We start from the raw sequence: 26,567 nt of genomic DNA, 5'->3' as shown, positions 1-26,567 counted from the left end.
GCCTCTCCCACAGTCCTTACCATAGACTTGTCTTATCCCAATTTCTTCTTCTTGAGCAAGAGTATAAGCTCCCCAAATCTGAAATTGCTTCTTTTTCTTCCTTGTGTACTCCAGTATGAGAGAGGATCAATAAAAGTTTGTTGAATTGAGCTTTATTTAAATTTTCCTACTCTAAAGATGTATTTTCTTTCATACTTTTTATGAACCCAGTGAATATTTTAAAACTATAACTCAGTGTATCTGTGTATCTCTTTCTTATGAAGTAGACTATTTTCATTCAGCAGAAATTCTTCGCTTTAAAATGAAGAATCAGAAGTATAAGTCAGATGTCAGGAAAAAACTAAAGTCATCATTAATTTGTTTGGTTCTTTATCATTTAAGTATTGAAGAATTGGGATATTACATGGAGATTAAATAGTGCTGTCCAGGACATCTCGTGTATAAGCAAGTCATATGAGAACACTGTTTCTTATGTGGAAAGAAAGTCGCATGGTTTACATTTTATTACATTGTCAGATTTTCCCAGAGATTTGACTGTGAAAAAAACTTTTGAAACAAAATTTTATGTCCTGAACTTTGATATATGTATTATAAACGACATCTTTTTAAATGTGTGAAAATAAAAAAAAAACAACTATGAGCCCTTATGTGATTTCACCCAAAATTTTAAAACTACTTACTATAGCCAGACATTGCTAGAAACTCAGAACACAGAAATGAAAAAGGCATGATACTTTTTCTCGAGGAATTCACAATTTAGAGAGGGACAGATGCATCAGCAACTAACTTGCTGAAGGAGTAATTATTTCTGCCAGTGCATGATGGCATTGGGGCAAATGGGGAGAACTTCATAGGAGAAATGGCATTTGTCAAAACAGTAATTTTTAGTTTATAAGGAATCCCTAATCTTATAGAAACATTGATGACTTGGCCATGTTGTGTAGCAGTTTTTTCCCAATCATATATCAGATATATTCCCAGGAAAAAGTGCTTAAGAATACTAAGTAGAACGCTTCTGAGGAAGGAGCAATTGCTGTGGTATGCTGCACATTAGGGTTCTCAGAATTCCATATTAACTTGACAGTTGCTTTTCCTTCGCAAAACCTTTCTGACACCAGCATTTTCCCTTGTTATCAGTCCTGCATCCTTAGAATAGGGGTTTCTGTGATACCTTTTTAATATAGGTTAAAATAATTGCATTAGACATTTCATGATGTTCAAATTCATGTTTTAAAATTTGATATTTTAAACTAGGTAAGGCCAAAGATTTCTTTATGGTATAAATATTTTTAAAGGACTCACACTTGTACTTCTTTTGTTCCAAAGGTGGGGCCATCTCCAAGCCACTCACAGACCAGACAGTAGCTGAATCTCAGGAAGCAGTGTTTGAATGTGAAGTTGCCAACCCTGATTCCGAAGGCGAATGGCTGAGGGATGGCAAACACCTGCCACTAAGTAACAACATCAAAAGTGAATCTGATGGCCGCAAAAGGAGACTTATCATTGCTGCCAGCAAATTAGATGACATTGGAGAATACACCTACAAAGTGGCCACCTCTAAAACATCTGCTAATCTCAAAGTTGAAGGTCAGTGATACAATAACAGAATTATCATTTCAAATCACATTACATTCTTGTCACTTACTATTTTAAATGCCAAATGGGATAAACATTTTGGATGCCATAAGTCTTTATTTCATAAAACCATTAAAAACTCTCTGAGCCTTCTTTCTGACCCATGTACCACAAGGTACAAATTGTTTATGAGATGTGATTGTGTGAAGAAGCATTTCTCAGGGTCCAGCTCTGGAGAACAGCTAAATGAGATGTTCTCATTTTCACCCTCCTCCAATGAATCTATTAAGCTGTTAGGGTGTGGTTCTGCAAATTTCCTCCCATTTAAGTATAGAAAAAGTATTGCCAATGTGTATTTCAAACTGGATCCCATGTTTTCCTAAACAACATCAGGGTGTCTTTTAAAACAGAGATGCTGCATATCTGTAAAATCTTTAATAACCGCATAAAACCATTAAAAACTCTCTGAGCCTTCTTTCTGAGCCGTGTACCACAAGGTACAAATTGTTTATGAGATGTGTTTATGTGAAGAAGCATTTCTCAGGGTCCAGCTCTGGGGAACAGCTAAATTAGATGTTCTCAATTTCACTCTCCTCCAATGAATCTATTAAGCTGTTAGGGTGTGGTTCTGCAAATTTCCTCCCATTCAAGTATAGAAAAATTATTGCCAATGTGTATTTCAAACTGGATTCCATGTTTTCCTAAACAACCTCAGGGGTCTTTTAAAACAGAGATGCTGCATATCTGTAAAGTTTTTGATAACCATTCACTTGCAAGATGACCAGGTAATGCTCTTACTCAGGACTTCTTTTATTTGAAAATATCATTCTTATTTTCTAAACCAACCATACATTTGCCTGCAGCTGTCAAAGTTAAGAAGACATTGAAGAACCTCACAGTGACAGAGACGCAGGACGCTGTTTTCACAGTGGAGCTAACACATCCTAATGTGAAAGGTCTCCAGTGGATCAAAAATGGGGTTGTGCTGGAATCCAATGACAAGTATGATATCTCAGTCAAAGGAACAGTTTACTCTCTGAGAATTAAAAACTGTACCATGATGGATGAGTCTGTTTATGGCTTCAAGCTCGGAAGGCTAGGAGCCAGTGCCAGGCTGCACGTTGAGAGTAAGTTGACTTAGAAACACTTTACAAGTTGCCAACTCATGGTTACCGCGACATTAACCATTTCACTGAATTGCTTCAACTTTCCTTATTAGCCGTCAAGATCATTAAAAAGCCAAAGGATGTGACCGCCTTGGAAAATGCCACCGTTGCCTTTGAAGTTAGTGTTTCCCACGACACGGTTCCAGTAAAATGGTTCCACAAGAATGTGGAGATTAAGCCAAGTGACAAACACAGACTGGTCTCAGAAAGGAAGGTCCACAAACTGATGCTACAGCATATTGCCCCCTCGGATGCTGGGGAATATACCGCTGTGGTGGGACAACTGGAATGCAAAGCTAAACTCTTTGTGGAGAGTAAGTATTAGGCAGCCCCGTAGCATTTCCCTGGATGATTACCGTGTATTCATTTGTCTGTTTGATTCATCTGCTTTTAAAAGAAAATGTATTGACTGAAGTACTTTCTGATTTTCCCAAGCATTGCATATAACAAGAACCATGAAAAGCATCGAGGTGCCTGAGACCAAAACTGCCTCCTTTGAGTGCGAGGTGTCCCACTTCAATGTCCCTGCCATGTGGCTGAAGAATGGTGTGGAGATTGAGATGAGTGAAAAGTTCAAGATAGTGGTGCAGGGAAAGCTCCACCAGCTGATGATCATGAACACCAGCACAGAGGACTCGGCAGAATATACATTTGTCTGTGGCAATGACCAAGTCAGCGCCACCCTGAAAGTGACCCGTAAGTTAAAAGAAAAAAAATCTAAGGAATATTTAGTACAGTGATGGCGAACCTTTTGAGCTCGGCGTGTCAGCATTTTGAAAAACCCTAACTTAACTCTGGTACCATGTCACATAGAGAAATTTTTTGATATTTGCAGCCATAGTAAAACAAAGATTTATATTTTTGATATTTATTTTATATATTTAAATGCCATTTAACAAAGAAAAATCAACCAAAAAAATGAGTTCGTGTGTCCCCTCTGACATGCGTGTCATAGGTTCACCATCACTGATCTAGTAGATTCATTGTTATTCCATATGCTAGACATTCTTCCTGATCATTTGGTCCACTGAAAAATCTTTGATTGAAAGGTCTACTGAGAGATCGCACTGAGTTCAGCACTAGCATCTCCACCTAGATAAAATTTTCCAATTAGAGTAACAATGAAAGGCTGCCTATACTGATGCCCCAGTGTCTGTCATTTGCGATTGCTGTTCCCCTGTCACTGCCATTGTTCTGTAGAGAGAGGGATACCTGGAAGGTATCATAGCTCATATCTCTGAACTGTTGTTGCCTTACCAGACATACTAAATACATGCCAGGTTTCCATTCTGCACCTGTTACGACCCACACTCTATTGACACAAAGTCTCCTTGGTGTCTTTCCTTCCCCTTTGCAGCAATCATGATTACGTCCATGCTGAAGGACATCAATGCTGAAGAAAAAGACACCATTACCTTTGAGGTGACAGTGAACCACGAGGGCATCTCTTACAAATGGTTAAAGAATGGCGTGGAAATCAAATCAACGGACAGGTGCCAGATGAGAACCAAAAAGCTCACCCACTCCCTGAACATCAGGAACGTTCACTTTGGAGATGCTGCTGATTACACCTTTGTGGCCGGAAAGGCTACGTCAACAGCCACCCTTTATGTGGAAGGTATGGCTTCATAGGTGTCCTGTCCATAAAAATAATGTCAAACACACTGTAGAAAATGTTAGTGCATAAATTGGTGAATGGATAATTGAAATGTGGTATATCCATGCTATGAAATATTATCCAGCAATAAAAAGGAACTACTGGTACATGCTACAGCATGAATGAACCCTGAACACTTTATGCTGCGTGAAAAGGCCAGTCACCAAGGATTACATTTTGTGTGATTCCATTTACATGAAATCTTCAGGATACACACATCTATAGAGATATAAATTGGCCTACATCTGAGGAGAAACAGTAATAGGAGTGTGAGGGGTTATGGATGAGGGGTCCATAGTTTCCTTCTAGGGTAACTAGAATGTTCTAAAATTGATTGTGGTGATGGTTGCACAACTCTGAATGTACTTAAAGCCAATGAATCATATACTGAAATGGGTGAATTTTATAGTATGTGAATTAAGTCTTCATAAAGCTATTGAAAAGGTTAATTTTATACATGCTGTTTTCTAGCTCGTCATATAGAATTTAGGAAACACATTAAGGACATTAAGGTGCTCGAGAAGAAGCGAGCCATGTTTGAATGTGAAGTTTCTGAGCCTGACATCACTGTACAGTGGATGAAAGATGGCCAAGAGCTGCAGATTGAGGACAGGTCAGTTGTTTTGTCTTACTACTTTCCAATTCCCAATTCCTCTGAGTCGTTATACATTAAACTCCAATTTCCATTTCATCCGTAGAATCAAGATACAGAAGGAGAAATATGTCCACCGCCTTCTGATTCCATCCACCCGGATGTCCGATGCTGGACAGTACACTGTGGTGGCAGGAGGCAACATGTCCACTGCCAACCTCTTTGTAGAGGGCAGAGATGTTCGCATCCGAAGTATTAAAAAGGAGGTCCAGGTATTGTATGCATGCCACATTTTTTGAGAAATCATCAATAGTCCATAATCCATATTTTCTATTTTAATTATTGACTTAAATTGTCTAACTACAGTCTTCTAAAGATTTAAGTCAGTTTATCCTTCCTGGTTTAGATGCTTATGCTGACATCAATTTAGGCGGTTTCCCCTCACTTAGGGAGTAAGTGTGTCCTTAGCAGCTTTCAAAGTTCTTTAATTAACACAGCTGTAGAAACTTCACTGTCTAATGCAATAATTGACTACTTGCCAAATAGCACCAACCAGAAAAAAAGCTAAAGTTTAAATTGTGATGTTCACACATCAACTGGAATTAAGAGTATTTAGAACAAGGGAGCATTTTCTCAGAAGCTGCCTGCTAGGGAGAGGCGGGATGTAGGAACTTGGCTGGGAGTACGTACTCTGAGGTTCAAGAGGAAGACCAGTTTGAGCAAAGCTGTATTCCCAGCAAGAATGCTGATCAAACACCTTTGCTGTCTACTACCTGTGCAGAGCTGGCCCTCATGGGCACCAGTCTTCCCAAGTGATATAATGGAGGTAACATATTAAGAGAAATACCATTTGCGTTTAGCTTCATCATATTGTTCATCCAAGAAGAACTGGGTGTCACAGGCCTTGGGCATAGTGAAAAAGCCTCATTCAGCAAGGGCTCAGACAACCTGGATATGTCCCCACCCTTTATTGTCCATCTCTGAATCTTGATAGCCTCGCTTTTAAAATAGTTCCTACCTAGTCCACAAGGTTATTGTTTAAAATCAGTGGTTGCCAACTGGTAGTCCGTGAGGTCTGAACGGTTGGTGACTTCTGGTTTAAATCATGTGAAATCAAATTGAATAGTACAGTAACTTTTAAGAGCTTTATAAGTAATAAAAAGTCCACAGATGCAAAGTATTATTACTTCTGTTATTATTAATTAACAAGCAAACATTTAAGGATAGCCAGCTTGGCTCAGTGGATAGAGCGTCAGCCTGTGGACTGAGAGGTCCCAGGTTCGATTCTGGCAAAGGGCACATGCCTGGGCTGCGGGCTCAATCCCCAGTAGGGGGCGTGCAGGAGGCAGCCTATCAATGATTCTTTCTCATCATTGATGTTTCTATCTCTCTCTCTCCTTCTCCCTTTCTCTCTGAAATCCATAAAAAGAAATATTAAAAAAAGAAAGAAAAATAAGGTTTAAAAAAGGTAAAAAAAAAAACAACACACACACAAAACTTTTAAGGATAAAATCATTGCCTCTTTGGGCAACCTCCTCAGTGCAGGTGTAAGCATGATTCTCCACAAAAGAAGTTGAGTACCGTTTTCCCAGGGATGGCAGGAAAATTTAGAATGTGCTTTAACCAATCAAGTTATTATATCATAATGTATAGGTTTTGCATGCTTAAAAATGAGCATTTTTAAGAAATGGTTAACTGGAAGGAAACCAGGGCTTCAATAATCTTTTTTATGTTCCTTCATCTAAAGGTTATTGAGAAACAACGTGCTGTCGTTGAGTTTGAGGTCAACGAAGATGATGTTGATGCCCACTGGTATAAAGATGGCATTGAAATCAATTTCCAAATTCAAGAACGACACCAGTATGTTGTAGAGCGAAGAATTCACAGGATGTTTATCTCTGAGACCAGGCACAGTGATGCTGGTGAATATACCTTTGTGGCAGGAAGGAACAGGAGTTCTGTTACCCTCTATGTCAATGGTAAGTAGAGATATTAACATGTTTTGTGGATCCGTCTGGAATAACCCTACCCTTTAAGTTACTAAAGTTCTGGTAGTTTCTGTGTAATTTCTAAAGAACCTATAGTACTCATGTGATTACATCTATATTTATTTTTACATTACAACTATGGTAAGGGATAGCAGCTATTAAGATGAGAGTTAAGAAGTCATTCCCAAAAAGCACCTAACAGCTAGATTTTTATTGATTGGTCAACACTATGGAACACCCACTGCATGTCAATTATACTCCAAATGGGTTTCTAGATATGGATTCAGCTCTTCCAGTTGTCTGCCCTAGATCCTAACTGCTTACGTACTGGCAGCACTACCAAGTGTAGGAGCCTTTCCAGCCTCTAGTCTGCAGTGCCTGGGACAACCCAGGGGTCCTCCCCTGTGAGACCACAGAGGGCCTAGGGAGCCACAGGCCACGTGGAACGGGGTTCTCTCTGCCCCAAGCTCTAGGGCAAGGGGCTCTTACTTCAGAGGGAAATTTCACATGCTACCAACTCCTAAGAGGAATGCCACTAAACCACACACTTTCCTCATTAGAAACCTTAGAGCTAGCCTGTGGACTGAGAGGTCCCAGGTTCGATTCTGGCAAAGGGCACATGCCTGGGCTGCGGGCTCAATCCCCAGTAGGGGGCGTGCAGGAGGCAGCCTATCAATGATTCTTTCTCATCATTGATGTTTCTATCTCTCTCTCTCCTTCTCCCTTTCTCTCTGAAATCCATAAAAAGAAATATTAAAAAAAGAAAGAAAAATAAGGTTTAAAAAAGGTAAAAAAAAAAAAAACAACAACAACACACACACAAAACTTTTAAGGATAAAATCATTGCCTCTTTGGGCAACCTCCTCAGTGCAGGTGTAAGCATGATTCTCCACAAAAGAAGTCTGAGTACCATTTTCCCAGGGATGGCAGGAAAATTTAGAATGTGCTTTAACCAATCAAGTTGTTATATCATAATGTATAGGTTTTGCATGCTTAAAAATGAGCATTTTTAAGAAATGGTTAACTGGAAGGAAACCAGGGCTTCAATATTCTTTTTTATGTTCCTTCATCTAAAGGTTATTGAGAAACAACGTGCTGTCGTTGAGTTTGAGGTCAACGAAGATGATGTTGATGCCCACTGGTATAAAGATGGCATTGAAATCAATTTCCAAATTCAAGAACGACACCAGTATGTTGTAGAGCGAAGAATTCACAGGATGTTTATCTCTGAGACCAGGCACAGTGATGCTGGTGAATATACCTTTGTGGCAGGAAGGAACAGGAGTTCTGTTACCCTCTATGTCAATGGTAAGTAGAGATATTAACATGTTTTGTGGATCCGTCTGGAATAACCCTACCCTTTAAGTTACTAAAGTTCTGGTAGTTTCTGTGTAATTTCTAAAGAACCTATAGTACTCATGTGGTTACATCTATATTTATTTTTACATTACAACTATGGTAAGGGATAGCAGCTATTAAGATGAGAGTTAAGAAGTCATTCCCAAAAAGCACCTAACAGCTAGATTTTTATTGATTGGTCAACACTATGGAACACCCACTGCATGTCAATTATACTCCAAATGGGTTTCTAGATATGGATTCAGCTCTTCCAGTTGTCTGCCCTAGATCCTAACTGCTTACGTACTGGCAGCACTACCAAGTGTAGGAGCCTTTCCAGCCTCTAGTCTGCAGTGCCTGGGACAACCCAGGGGTCCTCCCCTGTGAGACCACAGAGGGCCTAGGGAGCCACAGGCCACGTGGAACGGGGTTCTCTCTGCCCCAAGCTCTAGGGCAAGGGGCTCTTACTTCAGAGGGAAATTTCACATGCTACCAACTCCTAAGAGGAATGCCACTAAACCACACACTTTCCTCATTAGAAACCTTAGAGCTGAATTTCAGGCTGGCCTAGATCTGAGACTAAGCTAGAAACATAGAAAAAAAAATGGAACCTCCTTCCATATCCTTCCTTATCTTGGGCCATATCTGTCTGAACAAATACCAGTGAGGCAAATAAAGGGACACTAAGAGTAATCTCAAGTTTCAATTGAACCATATTGCCAACATTTCCTTGGTCCCTAAGAGACCAAATGGTCCTGGTGTCCAGTTATTATTTCTATACTAGAGGCCCAGTGCACGGATTTATGCACCGATGGGGTTCCTCTGCCTGGCCTGCACCCTCTCGCAGTTTGGGACCCCTCGGGGGATGTTGGACAGCTGGTTTTGGCCCGATCCCTGCAGGTCTGATCCCCACAGGCCCGATCCAGACAGGAGGGAGCCCAATCCTGTGCATTGAGCGTCTGTCCCCTGGTGGTCAGTGCACATCATAGCAACCGGTCAACCGGTTGTTTGATCATATAATTAGTAGTGGGGAAAATGAGGCACAGAGAAGAAAAGTAGTGTCAGTAACCAGCCTCACAGAAGTCATTTCTCTTTATCTCTGTGTTCTGTGGATTACCCAGTTTTCCCCTCACTCATCACAACACTAAGAATATGTTTTCATTAGCATAACAGGAAAGCTGATTTTAAAATATATATAAACATTTAACTACTTCTGAAATAATATTCACTCATTCTTTCATATGTATAAACACACTTCACTGGCACCTGTATATAAAGAGATGACTATGACATATACACAAATATTTACAAAACAAACAAAACTGAATGAGATGAGCCATTTTACTCTGTGATGTGCCCAAATTACTTTTAAAAATAAATAGCATGTGGGAGTTGTTCTAGAATTCTTTAGGGTACTGACCATCACTACACCCCCACCCAGACCCTAACCAGAAACGGGTAATCATGTTATGTTGACAAACACTTTCAGCACCCTCTGCCACCATACAAAATGTTCAAAGTATCTTTCTAAAGCTATTCCCTCTACTTAAGGACAGCATTCCAAATGTCCCCCCCTCCCCGCCCCCTCTTAGCATCACCAATGTCCTAATATCCTGAGGCAAGCAAAGATGTAACAATTCCGAAGTTTTATTTCCAGGCGGGTAACCACCTGGCAACAAATTAACGTAGAGTTTCATGGGCTCTCCTGTGTTTTTGCACTTTTTCACGAGCTATTTGTTTTCATTTACTCTCAGCTCCAGAACCACCCCAAATTCTACAGGAGCTCCAGCCTATTACTGTGCAGTCTGGCAAGCCTGCCCGCTTCTGTGCTGTGATCTCTGGCAGACCACAGCCCAAAATTTCCTGGTACAAGGAAGAGCAGCTGCTTTCCACTGGCTTCAAGTGCAAATTTCTCCATGATGGGCAAGAGTACACACTTCTGCTCATTGAGGCCTTCCCAGAGGACGCAGCTGTTTACACGTGTGAAGCCAAGAATGACTATGGAGTTGCCACAACCTCAGCTTCACTCTCAGTGGAAGGTAGGAATGTCTTGCTGCTTCTCAGCTTATAATAAAACCAAAGAAACTAGATTTTGCATTCTCCCAGTGCATTTAAAAATACAATTTGGAGCTCATGAAAGTAGATTGCCACCCAACTTGGGAACTCTGAAAGTGTTGCACTGTGAGATAAATTACGATAAATCGGCATGCTCCATTCTGTGAGGCCTGTCCGGTGACTCAATCATGATAAACCTGTGGTCCCTTTCTTTAGTTCCAGAGGTCGTGTCTCCTGACCAGGAAATGCCCGTTTATCCTCCTGCCATCGTCACCCCACTTCAGGACACTGTCACTTCTGAGGGACAGCCCGCTCGATTTCAGTGCAGGGTTTCTGGAACTGGTAGGTTTACAAGCAACAGTGTCCTTGCTAATATTCACAAATAATGATGTGTGTGTGTGTGTGGGGGGGGGGGTACAGGTGGTGGTTGTTACCTTTTCCTTCATCACAAACATCTCTCATGCATAATTTAAGGTTTAATAGGGCTCATTTGCAGAAGACTTATTTGAATTACTGAATTAAAAATTAGATCAGTGTTCTTCGATATTGGACCACACACCTATTAATAAATAATTAAAGTAGTCAATTTTGTTATTTTTAAACACAATAAGAAAAGAATCAGATCAGTATTTTCCAGTGTTTTAAACTTCAAAAAAAAATTCATGTTTTCTTTATGATTATAGTTGCACTTTTGTTATTTATTAAATATAATAGAAACTACAGTTATTGTGATATTAATTATAATAGCATTTACAAAAGATTCAAAAGAAGGGTCTATTTCTATGTAAGACATTATTAATTCTTTCAGTGTTTGTGTGAAATGATATATCATCCTGTAGTGGTCAAATGAAGGGTTTTATGGTCAGAGAGGTTGGATTTGAATCTTGGCTCCACTGTGTGACCTTAGGCAAAAACATGATTTCTCTGGTTCTCTTTCCCTTGGGAATAAAATGAAAATAATATTGCATTCAATCTTAGAATGTACATTTCATGAGGCCAGGGATTCTGTCTTAGTACCTAGAACCTGGTGCCTGAAAAGCAGTAGCTACTTGAAGAGAAACTCCATGAAAACAAGGGGGTGACTTTTGTTCTAGAATAGCTCCGTATGTAGTAGATACTCAATAAGTAATTATTGATTGGACAAATTAACGGTTGTTGAATGATTAATACTAATCACTTAAGACTATTATCAGGATTACGTTAGATAACCCAACTCAGCACTTAGCACTGTGTCCATCATATAGTAATTCCTCAATCTGTTAGGATTTTTCAATTTTATTTTAGAGGATGTTTATTACAGCTGGGGACAGTATAAGGAGGAAGGGCCTAGGATAACAGGAGAGGGACTAGGTGGGGAAATGAACCTAGGCTGGGCTGCTTTGGCTCACTAAGAGGTCAGAGAAAAGGGGGCCTTGAAGGCAGGTTCAGGGGATGTGCCCGGGACAAACTGCCACTGCCCTTTGCTGCCCTGGTCGCAAGCCTATTGGGTCCCTTAGAGTTTAGGAGATGTACACCTGTCGGGGAAGAATGAGAGGAGGGGAAGGGCAAGGGTGTGCTTCAGGGAGGGCCAATCAGTTCGGATTTTTAATTGGGGCATACTACCCAACTACCACCAACCCTTACCCTTACCCCAGGAGTTTGACATTGGTAGAATGAAACAAAATGCTTGGAGCCATTTCAAACCAATTATTATTGTAGACTGGCCTCAGAAAGGGGCAACATAAACCAACTTCATCCAAAATGAAAATCACTCTCGTATTTATTTGGCTTTTCTATACCACCACCAGAGGAGAATTCTCAAAGCTTGGACATCTCATAGCACTCCTAATAAGTTTTATTGTTTTGTTTATTATGTTTCTCCCATTACTTTATGACCCAGCATTACATCGCTGAAAGCTATTTTCCTAAACAAGTTAGTACTTCAATTGGCTGCTATGTCTTGATGATTTCCTTCTCTGGGATGGAGATGCTAATCTAGAAACTAAATGGAGTTGTTTGATTTTATGAGCATAATTAAAGGATATAATGTATGCAAAGCACCTATAGGCATGGCTGGCAAGTGACTGGTGCTCAATACATTAATTTTATTATGGCCATAGAGAAGACTTATAGAAACATAAAATTCTGGTATTGTGTGACCAACATAGCCTTTGTCATTTCAAAGCATAGTATTTGAAAAATATTAAATATCAAGAAATGTGTACTAATTTGATAAAATTCTATTTACACATTAAATAAAAATACATTTAGTATCAAATTCACTAAAGCTACACTAATTAATTTATTCATTCATTGAATTTTTGGGAGAAAATTTTCAAATAAATATACATATATGTGGATTGTCCAAAATAGTATAAAGTCTTAACAATATTTGTATAGTGCTTTGTACTTAATAAATAATATTATAGTTTGCCTTTAAGGTGTTGCAAAAATACATTTGAAGTCCTCTATGAAACTCTGAAGTAGAAAAAGAAAAAAAATCTCTTCCAACCATAAAATTATTTTCGTTGCTACTTCATAACTGTAAGTTTGCTACTGTTATGAATCGTAATGTAAATATCTGATATGCAGGATGTATTTAGGCGACCCCTGTGAAAGGGTCATTCGACCCCCAAAGGGGTCGCGACCCACAGGTTGAGAACCGCTGCTTTAAGGTATTGCAAAAATACATTTGACGTCCTTTATGAGACTTTGAAGTAGAAAAAGAAAAAAAAATCTCTTTTCTATAAGATTGATGTCTTTAATTGTTTGAATAGTTCATCAATTCATGAAACTATTAACTATGTGTGGTAAAACATGTAAAAATTTTAACACCCTCTTGAAAACGTATTTTCTATATGACAAAAATTCATTAAACAAAATGCCCATTTAAAAGCTTACCAAATTACATAGTTTCATGTCCTCAGGATTGAAAATATTTAGACAACTTTCTCTGACTAAGGATTTATTGCGTCAGGAAATTAAGCGCAGCCCTGCCTTCTAGAAATTGGAAAAAATTATGAGGCTTCAGAAGCCTCAGTTGCATGTTTGGGGGAACTCAAAACTTGCTAATTGGGGAACATGGTCCTGAGCAGTCTGGTGGTGCTGTCCCAACAGAAAAATATTGTCTATTGAAGGTCTCTGGTGCCACCTACTGGTAGAAGAGCTATTGGGAAAAGTAGAATTTTAAAACGTGTTTATTAGTGTTTATTTTACAGGTGAGTCAGAATCATTTGGAGGCTTACATAGTGATAGCTAGCTAAGTGAAGTGATCAGTAATTTTTGTAGTAATGATTTATGCCCATTTTTCACTTAAGCATCTATTCAGCTTTAGTCTGCCAACATTTGTGTTCCTGCTATTGAGACATTGCCCTAGGTCTCAGGGATCCCAACACCTGGCTTGTACCTTCATAGAGCTCAGTGTGAAAGTGAGGAGGTGCACAACTACATCCCAGGGTTGTAAGTGCTGTAACATCCCATGTACTTAGTTGCCGGGGTTCTTGTCCCAGCATCAAGAAGGGTTCAGGAATCTGGAAAAGGCTGTACGTAGATGACATAGGAATCCAGAGACTAATAAAGAGTCCGGAGACGAGATATAATTTTGAAAGGCATTGGGGGTCAGAGGACCTTCAGCTAAAGGAACTGAAGACTCCCTCCTTGTCTAGGACCCTTGCTTTTATTAACACAATTTGTCTTGAGGCAAGGTGGAGATAATACACTTCAAAGGGTAAGGTTTCAACGGGTACAGAAGCATTGTCAGTTTGGGGAATAGCCTACGGCTGTTCAGGTGTTTGGCCAGTAGGAGGCAATAACATGTAGATTAAGATGCCCTTTAACTGTCTGGCAGCCACAATCAGTTTCCTATTCAGGTTTGGGGAAATGCCTTTAGCCATTCCCAACAGGTGACTACATGTATGACTTAACCCTGTTGAGTCCCCAAGTTTCATCAACCTTTTGATGAAACTCCTAAAATTATGACATGCTGGAATTGGTCTACGGCACTTAGTGCAACTACATCCCAGGGTTGTAAGTGCTGTAACATCCCCTGTACTTAGTGCTCTGTGTCTGGGAGACAGAGAAAGATGCATGGACTGAGCATCGAAGAATCAATAGGGTCATTGAATACAATGGCGTTCCAAGCAGAGAAACATATTGACAGTCACTTCAGGTGCTGGAAATGACAAGTGGTTTAAGAATGGTTGGAAAGTGATGTTATGAGTGGGCAAGAAGGCTAGGGCCAGATACTAAAGTGTTTGGTATTCTCTGCTTAGGATTTCAGATTTTATCTTGTTTACATTGAGGAGCCAGTGAAGGATTTTTAAGCCTCTGGGCACATGATCAGGTTTGCTTTTTAGAAACAATACTGTGATCGTGAAAGGAGGAATGGAGAGAGTGGGGGTGAGACTGGAGTTAAGGGACCAGGGGAGAGGCCATCACAAGGTGTAGAGAGTGTTGACAAGGCCAGGGGAGTCGGGAGAAAGAAGGGAGTTAAGTTGTAGAATTCAGGAGGTAGAGTGACAAGATTAGGAACCAAAGACAACGATGTGGAGAGGTTGAGGAGCAAGGGAAGTGGGATGGTCTCATCAAAGCAACAAGAGGCCAATGACCAACACAGAGAGCGGCATCCCAGTCAGAAGCACCAAGTCCATTGCCAAGAGAGGTCTCACCTTTTAGCTCATTGATGGTTGGCAATTCATGTTGGTCCTACTGCTTCTTTCAGTTAACCAAAGGAAGGAGTTGTAAAAATAAGCAGAGAACTTCAGAGGGTGTGAACCAAACTCTTCATCCTTCTATTTCAATTGACAATTAAACAAACTAACTAAATAGTTGTAGGATGATTGGGTGTGGCTCTGTCTTTTGACATGTTATTTAAGGCACCGCTGACCCCTTCCATGATGTTAGACATTCTTATTTTACTGACTGACTTGTGCCACTGGTTTATAAAGCACTTTCAGAGGTGTAAGCCATTTAATTTGCACATCAATTTTATGCACTGAATTATTATGCATCTCATTTTACAAATGAGAAGACTGGTCCAGAGGGATTATATGACATGTCTAAGATCACACAGATGGTAAATTATAGTGTCAGGATTCCATTTTCTGCCTTTTGTTGTTATCTAACTGAAAAGATTTGTTTATTAAAAAGGAGACCCTGCAGTTTATAAGCAACTCAATACCATCATGGGAAGGGGGGGAACCTTCATAAACCAATATTTGCAATAAACACAAACAAATGCGAGATGGTCTAGCTATTAGAAGATCCATATGGTTGATATTAAGATAAGGAAGTTATATAGTGACCATACTCCAAAAATAAGATGGCTTTGATTTTGGCTTTTAAAAGAAATAACTAAATTTAAATCCACTCTTGATTTATAGGGTTATTGTTTTAATGTCAGTATAATATTTTTAAAGTGGCTGTCACCTTAACAACATAATAATGTTACTTTATCTCTGCTTTCGTGTTTTTATTTTCTATCATTTTAAGATAGTTCAATTCTTTGTGTAAAAATAGCTAGTTTTATTAGTAATCACTATTGCTACTACCTTGGCAAAAGCCAAATATAACCAGGACAACAAAATTCCATGACTCTTTTTTTTATAAATATATTTTATTGATTTTTTACAGAGAGGAAGGGAGAGGGATAGAGAGTTAGAAACATTGATGAGAGAGAAACATCGATCAGCTGCCTCCTGCACACCTCCTACTGGGGATGTGCCCGCAACCAAGGTACATGCCCTTGACTGGAATCGAACCTGGGACCCTTGAGTCCGCAGGCCGACGCTCTATCCACTGAGCCAAACTGGTTAGGGCACCATGACTCTTTCAACTTAAAAATTATTTTCAATTTAAAAAATATTTTCTGTGGTGCTGAGAACTTTTGATGCTTGTTCCTTGATAATTAAAAAAAAATGAAGGTGTGTGTTTTCGTTCAGCCTATTTTAGTCTAGACTTTGTGGGATGTTGATCTTTTTTTCTGTGGTGCTGAGAACTTTTGATGCTTGTTCCTTGGTAATTAAAAAAAATGAAGGTGTGTGTTTTCATTCAGCCTATTTTAGACTTTGTGGGATGTTGATCTTTCCAGCTCTTTTTGATTGATTTTTCTGCACACCAGAAGTGCGCATTTTCTTCACTTCCTGTCCCAGTAGGCAGCCACAGTCCAGATCAAATTCTTTATAGTGACTGTTTCTCAGAGCTCTCTTATTTTCAAGGTCACTAAGCATGTCAACATCTTTCCCTGCTTCCACGGCATGACATGCAAATGGTTATTAAAAGAATATAACTAAAATTATAAATTTTCAAATATGTCAACCAGTTTATAAGCTGAATTTTTCTACAATCGTGTTTCCTTGATAAATATGAAAAGAAATCATATAAGGGCAGATTTGCTATGCCTAAAAGAAAAGTTTAATGTTATGAAGATAAATGTGAAATGTAGTCACCAGTATAATCAATACAATATGTTGGCAGGTAAATTGAAAATATCCACCTGTTTTGGTGATTTAAATATACATTTTCTTCTGTACTACAGATCTAACAGTGTCTTGGTACAGCAAGGACAAGAAAATTAAGCCATCTAGGTTCTTCAGAATGACTCAATTTGAAGACACTTACCAACTGGAAATTGCTGAAGCTTATCCAGAAGATGAAGGGATTTATACTTTTGTTGCTAATAATGCCGTAGGTCAAGTATCAAGCACAGCCAACTTGAGACTGGAAGGTAGAGTAAAGCAACTTTAAGAATCACATTTCAATATAAATCTAAGCTCATGTCAGTAACAATTACTAAAGATTTCATGTAAATCATGGTTGGTCCTATCATTCTCTTTTAATGCAACTAATTGTGTTCATGTCATATGTGATATTCTCACTTTTCGTTTACTCCTTCTCATTCTGCGTCACATACCATTCCTTTGTTATTTTGCCTGCTTTGTCTCTATGATGTTTTGTGATGTGTTGCTCTCATCATCAGCTTTCATGCTTCCTGATAAGCATGTGTCAGAATGGGGATAAATGTACTTTATAAAAATAGGTATATTTGTTTCTCATTTGGCTAGGATAAAAATTTAAATTTATTTTTTAAAATCTAAGAGTGTAACCATCCCCGCATTGTGTTCACATAATCCTGGTTTCACAGAAGTGACAGTGGACAATTTCAGGTCTGTACACCAGTCAACTGTACTCACCATCATTCAAAGAATGCCTGAGAGTTGAGGGGCACAGTCCTAGGAAGGTTAAACATTTCTGTTACTTGAGTCTCTTAAATTACAATCAGAAGCACTTCTTTGATGACAGGAGAGGAGGGGAGGGGGGTGCATTTTGATTCAACAGGAAATAACAATATATATTTTACAGAGTCTTTTTCCTGAGCTAATTTATTCTACATAGTATTGAGTATATACAAATATATAAGGATTTAGGGCAAATTTTGATTTTTTTCTTCAATTGTTAACACCTATTATAATAACCAGATGTTTCCTAATAATCAGTTTAAAGTGGTTTTCAAAGTAGAAAAGCTGGTTTTACAACCAGAGAGGAAAAAAATGAAACCAGAAAACAAGAATACCTATACCAAATTGCGTACTCCACTACTGCCTTCTTGAACAATATGGTGAAGTTCTTTAGACTGTTAATGTCTCAGCTTGTTTGTCTGGAAAATGCAAGTGAACTTGTATGACTGAATCCGCAGTGCAGACAGTGACCGGGCGTCAGGACTGGACTGGATTCCAGTCCACTGTGGAAATTTGCCACTGATCTGCAGACAATTCCACATGAGGTCCGGTTTCCATGCAGGGCACAACATTAAAGGTTGGCATGCTTCTTTTCAGGATTTAGCAAACTTGAAGAAGTTACATCAAACTCCCAATGGCATGTCTCTTCATCATTTTCATTTAAGAAGGAGTCCCTTGGTCAAAAGCCCATCTTCATCCAGCCTCTATCAAGCCTCAGGGTGCACAGCGGGGAGACAGTCAGATTTCATGCAAGGGTTTCTGGCATTCCCAAACCAGGAATCCAGTGGTTTCATAACCAGCAGCCAATTCTACCAACCAAAGATGTAGTTTTCCATTTTGAGGAATCCACAGGCATGGCTTTAATGCTTATAGTTGACGCTTACTCAGAGCATGCTGGGCAGTACTCTTGCAAAGCAGCCAATAGCGCTGGGGAAGCCACTTGTGCAGCTACACTCACAGTGACTCCGAAAGGTAAAGCCCAACGTGCTTCGAAGACTTTGATTTGCTGCCTACCTCCTACTCCCTCTGTTACTAATGAGAGTCTCAGCTGTTTGTCTCATTGCATATTATGGCAGTACCTAATTTACTAATAAAGTAACACCCAACAAGCCCCACCACCAAGGTCTCAGTTACGGGCTAACCCAGGGGTGGGCAAACTTTTTGACTCGAGGGCCACAATGGGTTCTTAAACTGGACCGGAGGGCCGGAACAAAAGCATGGATGGAGTGTTTGTGTGAACTAATATAAATTCAAAGTAAACATCATTACATAAAAGGGTACGGTCTTTTTTTTTTTAGTTTTATTCATTTCAAACGGGCCGGATCGCAGGCCGTAGTTTGCCCACGGCTGGCGCTAACCTATGTATCTTAAGTCTGACATTAGTAATTATGTGTTCCTTGCATTACATTAGTAATCATTTTGTTAGGCATCAATGCTGCTTAACATTTAACAGCATCTCATCATTGCATCATTAATGATCTATTTACCTTATATGTTTTTACAAAGCATATCGTGAAGAGAGGACAAAGTTCTGAGGGGGGGCGGTGAGGGAGAGAGGAAGAGAGAGATTGAGATTGATTGATTCTGGATAACTGCAGTAACAACAGAAGAAAGAAGCCAGACACTGTATGGCATCCGCATGAGCCTTCATCATCCATTCACCATGGGATTGCTGGGAATGAATTTTCCTTTGTGTGAAAATTCTTAGGGCATACTGCATCTGGCATGTTGCTTCCAAGCGACAATGATGTCTTTTATCTTCATCTCCATGCCATTTTGTGTTACTAACCTTGCCAAGTGACAAAGCTTAGATCTTAATATTCTTTTCTTTTTTCTTGTCACTTGATTACACAGTGCAAGCTCTAGCTAGGCAAAGTTCTGGGAAAGATGTAAGAGAGTCCACCACGTCCCAGGCAGTGGCAGATTCCTCTTTCACAAAGCAAGAGAGCAAAATATCCCAAAGCGAAGTTAAGTCATTTCAAGGATCATCATATGAATGTGAAGTGCAGGTTTTTGAAAGTATATCTCAAAGTTCCACCCACACAGCTACATTTGTGCAAGCTGTAGGGTTGCACCATCCCGCATCCCTTTCACAAATTGCAGAAAGCACTGAGTTATCTGATAAATACTCTGAAGAGACGATGGATAAGGCGCCAAAGATTCTTCTGCATCTTCAAGACCTCTCTGTAAAGTGCGGCGACACTGCTCAGTTCCTCTGTGTTTTAGAGGATGAATCTTCTGTTGATGTAACCTGGACTCATGAAGGTGTAAAGATAGAGGAATCTGAGAGAGTGAAGCAGACACAAAATGGAAATACTTATTTTTTTACCATATGTAATGTTCAGCTGGTAGACCAAGGATTGTACAGCTGCATAGTACACAATGAGTATGGAGAGAAGACATCTTCAGCAGTACTAAGCATAGAAGGTGGTTATTTGATTTCTAGCTACGACTTGCTTCATTCATTTCATCCTCATCGCTTTATGCAGCTTTTCTGCCATGCAAATTGAATATATTAATTAGAGTATCTCTAAATTAGTACTGTATTCATCAATGGCTTATGAAAGTTGGCCAAGTCATTGGCCAAACTTGTTAAGAACATTTAACTTTCCAGTCTAGATTTAGGAAGTACAACTAGCAGATCCAGGTTCAGGAAGTTAAGGTTCATTTCACATGGGCTGCCTTTTCTAATCTTGACCAAATGTGCCACCTAGGGAGTGTACCAAAGAAGGTTAAGATGTTATGGTTCCAGTATTTATTGAGTATTTATTTTTGTGCCTGACAGTATGCTACACTTAAATGGAATTGTTTTAGTAATAGGAGGCTCAAAATTTCTCATTTGCCCTTTGGGTTCAGATCTGGAGGTTCTAGCTATTACAAGGAGGCCATGAAAATGTAAAAATGGGCACTTAAAATAATAGGTCTGGTTCAAATTAGTCATCTCTAGATATTTCTCAATAAATCATGCTGTTTTTGTAGCCTCAGATCTTCTGGGAATTGTAGAGTTATCTCATGGGGAAAAATCATTATTTTTATTATTATTATGCTTGATTCTCCCCTGTGTCGTGAAAGGCCTAAATAAATTTGGGCAAAGGGTAGCTTCTTCCTTTTATCCATGGACTTCCTTTTAGATATTAATGATATAAGAAAAAATTCTTCAGGTGCTAGAAGCCCATGCTGTCTATTTGCCAACAAAGGAGCTTCACGGAATCCATGGAAGGAAGCTGGGAGAAGTTTGGGCATCTCCAGGGGTCTATTGAGAAGTGTGGCCTCAGGTTCTTCCAGATCTGACCATACTATTTTTTAATTGTTAGACATTAACAGGGGCAAAAATACAGTGCTATGTGCACAGCCCTCTCTACCCTAAATTTTGAAATTGGCTCATTAGTTCACTTAATGCATCTACAATATTCACTCACACACACACACAAAGAAAGGCCTTTTTTTTCTTTCTTAAGCTGGCATTTTGTTTTATAGCTATTTCTGGTTGTATTTCCAAAGTCCAGGACTGAGATCTAGTTATGCAAATGAGGTGGAAAATTCCACCATCCGGAGACTTGACCGCAGCTGCTGGCAAGCACAGTAATCACAGTTACTATTTATCCGGAGTTGTTATCTACACGTCTTGTAGGTGACAACTGTGACAGTTTCAGCAGCAATATAATTGGGAATCAGCTGTGCTGTGGAGGTGGGAGAAATGTAGGTCTTTCAACTTGTTTCCTAAAGAACCTAGTGTCATAGTACAGTACTTGAAAGTCAAGTTCCCAGAGGGGATTTGCTTAGACATTTCTGCCCCAGGAATTCCAGTTCCAATTAAATATTATTAAAGTGTTCTTGGAGAATGAACACTTTTTTTTTTCTTGGAAATTCCAGACGGCCTTACTTGTACTTTAAAAAGTTAAAACATTTTTAAGTGTTTGAAAGGTGAAGGATCAGGCACAGTTGTCCAATGATCTAAAAGAAGGCAGTTTTTATATACCCCTCTTTTATTCTGGCCTAATAACTTTACATAGACTACATAGTTATCCACAAAGGCCGAGTAAGGATGAAAAACCCCAGAAGTCAGTTTGTGTTGAGTTCTTATGTGCATAGCAAGCGTAGCTATTTCGTATATTAGTTTTGGGACTAATGTGCCGCTTTCCTTCTCATCCTAATGACGTTCCATCTTCTCTAAATTCAGCATGTGTTTTACTCGTACAAACACAGCTAATTGATTCCTTTTCCTAACTTTATTCTTACCTAGCAAAGAAATCGCAAACCAGAGCAGTTACAAAAATCACCCTTGGTTCAAACACTAAAAGTTTTAAAACACTCAGAGTCACAAATTAAAACAACCTGTGAAGTAAAGAGAGCATCGTCAAAGAAAACATCAAGTTTGTCATTCACTTCATGCCAAAGACAACAAGGAACTCAGAAGCTCACTGACACAATGCCACATGAACTGAGAGATGAGAGTGATACCAGGGTACCTGCCTCTCTGAAGAAGCCACCCCAGAGATGATTGTGTCTAAAGACTGTTCCTTTTCCTTATGTAATAAAAGCTATTTAGAGTGGATGACTCTTTGTTTTGCTTCTTAATATGTAATTGAACTTCAGGTAGTTTGACATTTTAAAGGTGGTTTAAACCAAAGGGGTATTTATTTACTAGCTGAAAATGCTTAATTCTGCAGGAAAACCTGAGAATAGCCATCAACTAAATGTGGCATGTTAAAAATGCATGTCCCCTATAAATGTGACTTCATATCTTACCAAGTGTTCAGTCAATAAGACATTTTTTAAAAAGAATTTTTCTTTAGCTTGTGGATTGCTTTTCCGAATGCATGTAAAGGCATGAAGAATTATAGAACTAAATGTGGAAATTTCATAGAAAACCAAAAATAAAAATGCTTTTAAATCTTTCTGCCAACATTGTCATGTACTTTATCAGTTCATTGATTTATTTGGCATGAATTGTTTGATGCATTTGGTGGATGTAGTTTTCTATTATAATAAAGATAAAATTATAATTGTATAAACCATATATTAAGGCAGAAAGTATATGGAATTAACCATTAAATTTTTTTATGTTTTTTTCCATTTTAGCCTATGAATCAATTTTACACGAGAGGATTGAACAGCAGATTGAGGTGGAGATGAAAGGTATTATTACATTGAATATGAGATTTAAAATAGAAATTCTGAAGGATTAATAGAATTCTTAACTGCCTTATTTCATTTACTATCATTGAGAAAAATGACATAGATGTATAAATATATCTCTTAGAGAATATATTACTATGTCGCATGCCTGGTTTAGTATGCTGATGGTTACATGCATTTCATAGTATTTTGTTTTACAGTAATTTAAATTCTCGAATTTAAAATTTACCAGCCGTATCATTTTCATGTTTGCAGCCATTTTTGAAAGTGTGTATTAGAAAAAGTTGGAATCTTAATGCATGAAATCATGAAATAGAAGTTTGTTTTTAAAATCACAGTGAATTAAATTGAACAGTAGACAATAACCTAGGTGTCATTCTCAGAATGCAATGTCATGAATGAATGGTGATTGAAATGCTACTTGATTTAGGGTGTGTGAAAATGTTACATCCCCATCTGGTTTACACTTCATGCTCATACATCATTTTAACATTGATATGTCTCTTACACTGGCTTGCAGATAGCTGCCTTATGTGATCCTTATTGCCTGCTTTTCTTTGTATAACGTTGTGACTATATGGCTGTATTAGTTCGAATAAACGCCTTCTTATTTTATTTTAGCTATTTATGGTTATGGTTCTTGTATATATATATTTAAAATAGTTAATTATTAAAAATTTAATCTACAATCAAAAGGATCAGAAAGGGCGTTTATTTCACTCTCTGCAAGTCAGGTAAGATTTTCCTCTCAGCCATTAAAGGAACAAAGTTTTCCTGCTCTCAAAACAAATATGCACAGGAACATGTTATTTTCAAATGCATTTTTGCTTGTTCAAGAAGAAATTTCAGCAGTTTGAAGAAAAGACCAGACAACGAACGATTTTCGTGTCAGAATCTTTTAAACAGAGCATGGTGTTGCGTTTATTCGAACAAATATGGTGAGTGAATTTTTCTATGGATTTGTGAGAATCTGTAGCATGCATTTTATTTCATTTCTATTTTGCAATTTCATTTATTTTCAACTTTTTCAAATACTATGGAAAATAGTAAAATGCTTTATAATTTAATTTCTTTTCAGAATTATTCTCCGAGGAAGAATCTGAACATTCAGAAAGAGATACACGTGATGCCTTTTCAGATTCTGAAGATGTAGACCACAGTTCTATGGCTGCTAAAAGATATGCAAGTAGAATATTATCTACAAGCTCCTGGCCTGAATATTTCAAGCCTTCTTTTACCCAAAAACTTACGTTTAAGTATGTTTTAGAGGGTGAACCTGCTGTTTTTACATGTAGACTAATTGGCTGTCCAACTCCGGAAATGACTTGGTTCTATAACAATCGGCCAATCCCAACAGGTCTCCGGCGAGTTATAAAAACTGAGAGTGATTTACATGATCACTCATCCAGTTTAGAGATTAAAAGGGTCCAAGACAGAGATTCTGGAACTTATAGATTGTTAGCAATTAATAGTGAAGGGTATGCTGAATCAACTGCATCACTGCTTGTTATTCAAAAAGGGCAAGATGAGAAATATTTAGAATTTCTGAAAAGGGCAGAACAGACACATGAAAATATAGAGACATTAGTTGAGAGGAAAGAGGACAGGATGAAGGTTGACCTGAGGTTTACTGGCTCTCCCTTTAACAAAAAACAAGATGTGGAACAAAAGGGAATGATGCGAACTATACACTTTGAGACAGTAAGTCCTAGCAAGAAAACAGATTTTATGTATGATGAAGAATATCTAGAAAGTAAATCTGATGTCAGAGGATGGCTTAACGTAGGTGAAAATTTCCTGGATGAGGAGACCAAAGGGAAGTTGCAACGTTTACGGGAGGCTAGAAAAACGTTACTGGAGAAAAAGAAGTTATCTCTTTTAGATATGCCATCTAAACTAAGCTCAAGAACTTTGAGAAGGGAAGCTAGTAATAAAGATACTATGTTCTTTAGAGAGGAAATGGAAAGCAGGTCAGTATCTGATCTAGCTGAAAATAGGGATAAGGTTGAATATTCAACTGAATATTCTAATCAATTGGATCAAAATATAGAATCTGGAGAAGCTCTCACAAGTTTTCCAACTACCGTTGATGAAGAAATTCTCCAGACTGAAATAAGAATGAGCCAAGAGGCATTTCTAAAAGAGAGTCGACCAAAAGACCATTTACATGGTAGAAGTCAAGTAAATGAGAAAACCCAAGCAAAAAGACAAGTTGAAGAAATTATGACCAAAACTAAAATTGGAGAGTCATCTCAATATATCACTAGTGTGTGTAAAAATAAGGAAATAGATGAGACTTCTGAAAAGGTGTCTCAACCTGTTATACCACATACAAGTGATTTTGGTACACTTACAAATATTAAAGAAAATGAAGAAATAGATAGTAAAAGAATAAAAAAGGATGATTTGAGAGAATTACAACACTCCACTTTCACAAGAGTTGAAGAATTCAAAATTGAACAGAAAGAAAACACCACAGGATTTTTTGAAAATTCTTTCCAAAAACATCTGCAACGTTGCCCACCTTCATTTCTTCAAGAAATTGAATCTCAAGAGGTTTATGAAGGTGACAGTTGTAAATTCATGTGTCATTTTCAAGGATATCCTCAACCCATAGTGACATGGTATAACAATGATATACCAATCCCATATAATCGAGGCTTTATCATTCATACCTTGGAAAACTATTCAACATTAACTTTTACTTCTGTTCTTCCTCAAAATGAAGGTTCTATTACCTGTGTGCTGTTTAACCAATATGGAACAGTAAAGACAACCGGTATCCTAAAAGTGAAAGCAAAACAGAGGCATGGTGTCAAAGCACATAAAATCCCAATATTGCATGACTACACTGATGAGGAAGAAGAGCTGGCATTGGTGTTTGACCAAGCAGAAGACGTTCCTCCATCTTTGAGACTAGAGGGCCAAACAAATCTCCATATGTTACAAACTACCCCACCAGGTCCTTCCTCTGCAGACATAGAATTGCTTTCCTTTCCTGTGGAAATTCAGATAACAGCAGCAACTCCTACTCCAGAACAGGATAAAGAGTCAAGGGAATTGTTTCAATTTGAAGAGTTGGAACCTAAAGCAGCACCTCGAGATAAGGCTACTCAGTCACCAAAACACAAATTTATATTTTCATCTGATATTACTAATGAGCCACCAAAAATGTTACAAGAAATGCCAAGGTATGCCAGGTGTAGAGAAGGGGATTTCATAGTACTTGAATGTTTATTATCTGGGGAGCCTAAGCCAGTGGTAACATGGTTTCAAAATGGAGTCCTTTTAAAGCAGGATCAAAAGTTTCAATTTGAAGAGTTTGATTATAGCTACAGGTTGTATATTCATGATATTGATGTTCAAGATTCGGGAAAATATAAATGTGTTGCTGAAAACAGTTCAGGAACCATTGAGAGTGTTTCCGATCTCACAGTGGAATCTGTCATTCACTGGGAATATAGCCAATTAGAAAATATTGGTGGAATTTATGAAAAAAATCCCAAAGGTCAACAAATTCAGGGAGAATCTATAAGGGCACACTTGTATGATTATCCAGCTGGTCCTTTTACTTCCCAATGTAATGTAAAAGAATATTCTGTAAGGGAGGTTTTTCAAAACCTTGAGACAACTGAGCAAATAGACCAGAAAGGCCATGCTCATTGCACATCTTCTAGAGAAAAAGTCCCCAGATTTGTGCAGGTTGCTTCTAGGTCCATACAAACCAACAGACCTATCAGAGCTGAACTCATACAATGTCAGGATGAATGGAAAGAGGGGCGTGTAAGTGAAAAGTCAAAGCTTCACCAAGCAGAGGGTACTGTTTACCCATACCCATTTGTT

At 38.5% G+C, this 26,567-nt stretch overlaps 1 protein-coding gene across 1 annotated transcript in view; it reads left to right on the top strand.

Moving 5' to 3' along the window:
- The window catches only part of TTN (titin), a 282,573-nt gene that overhangs the window by 37,342 nt on the left and 218,664 nt on the right, over window positions 1-26,567 (top strand). The window contains exons 34-45 of the mRNA XM_014546416.1: window positions 1,327-1,587; window positions 2,439-2,702; window positions 2,795-3,055; window positions 3,177-3,437; window positions 4,099-4,359; window positions 4,870-5,011; window positions 5,097-5,262; window positions 6,738-6,969; window positions 10,071-10,355; window positions 10,588-10,713; window positions 16,886-17,074; window positions 22,668-22,724. Of these exons, the coding sequence (XP_014401902.1) occupies window positions 1,327-1,587; window positions 2,439-2,702; window positions 2,795-3,055; window positions 3,177-3,437; window positions 4,099-4,359; window positions 4,870-5,011; window positions 5,097-5,262; window positions 6,738-6,969; window positions 10,071-10,355; window positions 10,588-10,713; window positions 16,886-17,074; window positions 22,668-22,724 (2,505 nt within the window). The remainder of the gene's footprint in view (window positions 1-1,326; window positions 1,588-2,438; window positions 2,703-2,794; window positions 3,056-3,176; window positions 3,438-4,098; window positions 4,360-4,869; window positions 5,012-5,096; window positions 5,263-6,737; window positions 6,970-10,070; window positions 10,356-10,587; window positions 10,714-16,885; window positions 17,075-22,667; window positions 22,725-26,567) is intronic.

The sequence above is a fragment of the Myotis brandtii genome, unplaced genomic scaffold (genome assembly GCF_000412655.1).
Source record: "Myotis brandtii unplaced genomic scaffold, ASM41265v1 scaffold112, whole genome shotgun sequence".
In the NCBI taxonomy this organism is placed as follows: Eukaryota; Metazoa; Chordata; class Mammalia; order Chiroptera; family Vespertilionidae; genus Myotis; species Myotis brandtii.
Note: the sequence above shows the minus strand (reverse complement) of the source record. Positions and strands in the feature narration are given on the sequence as shown.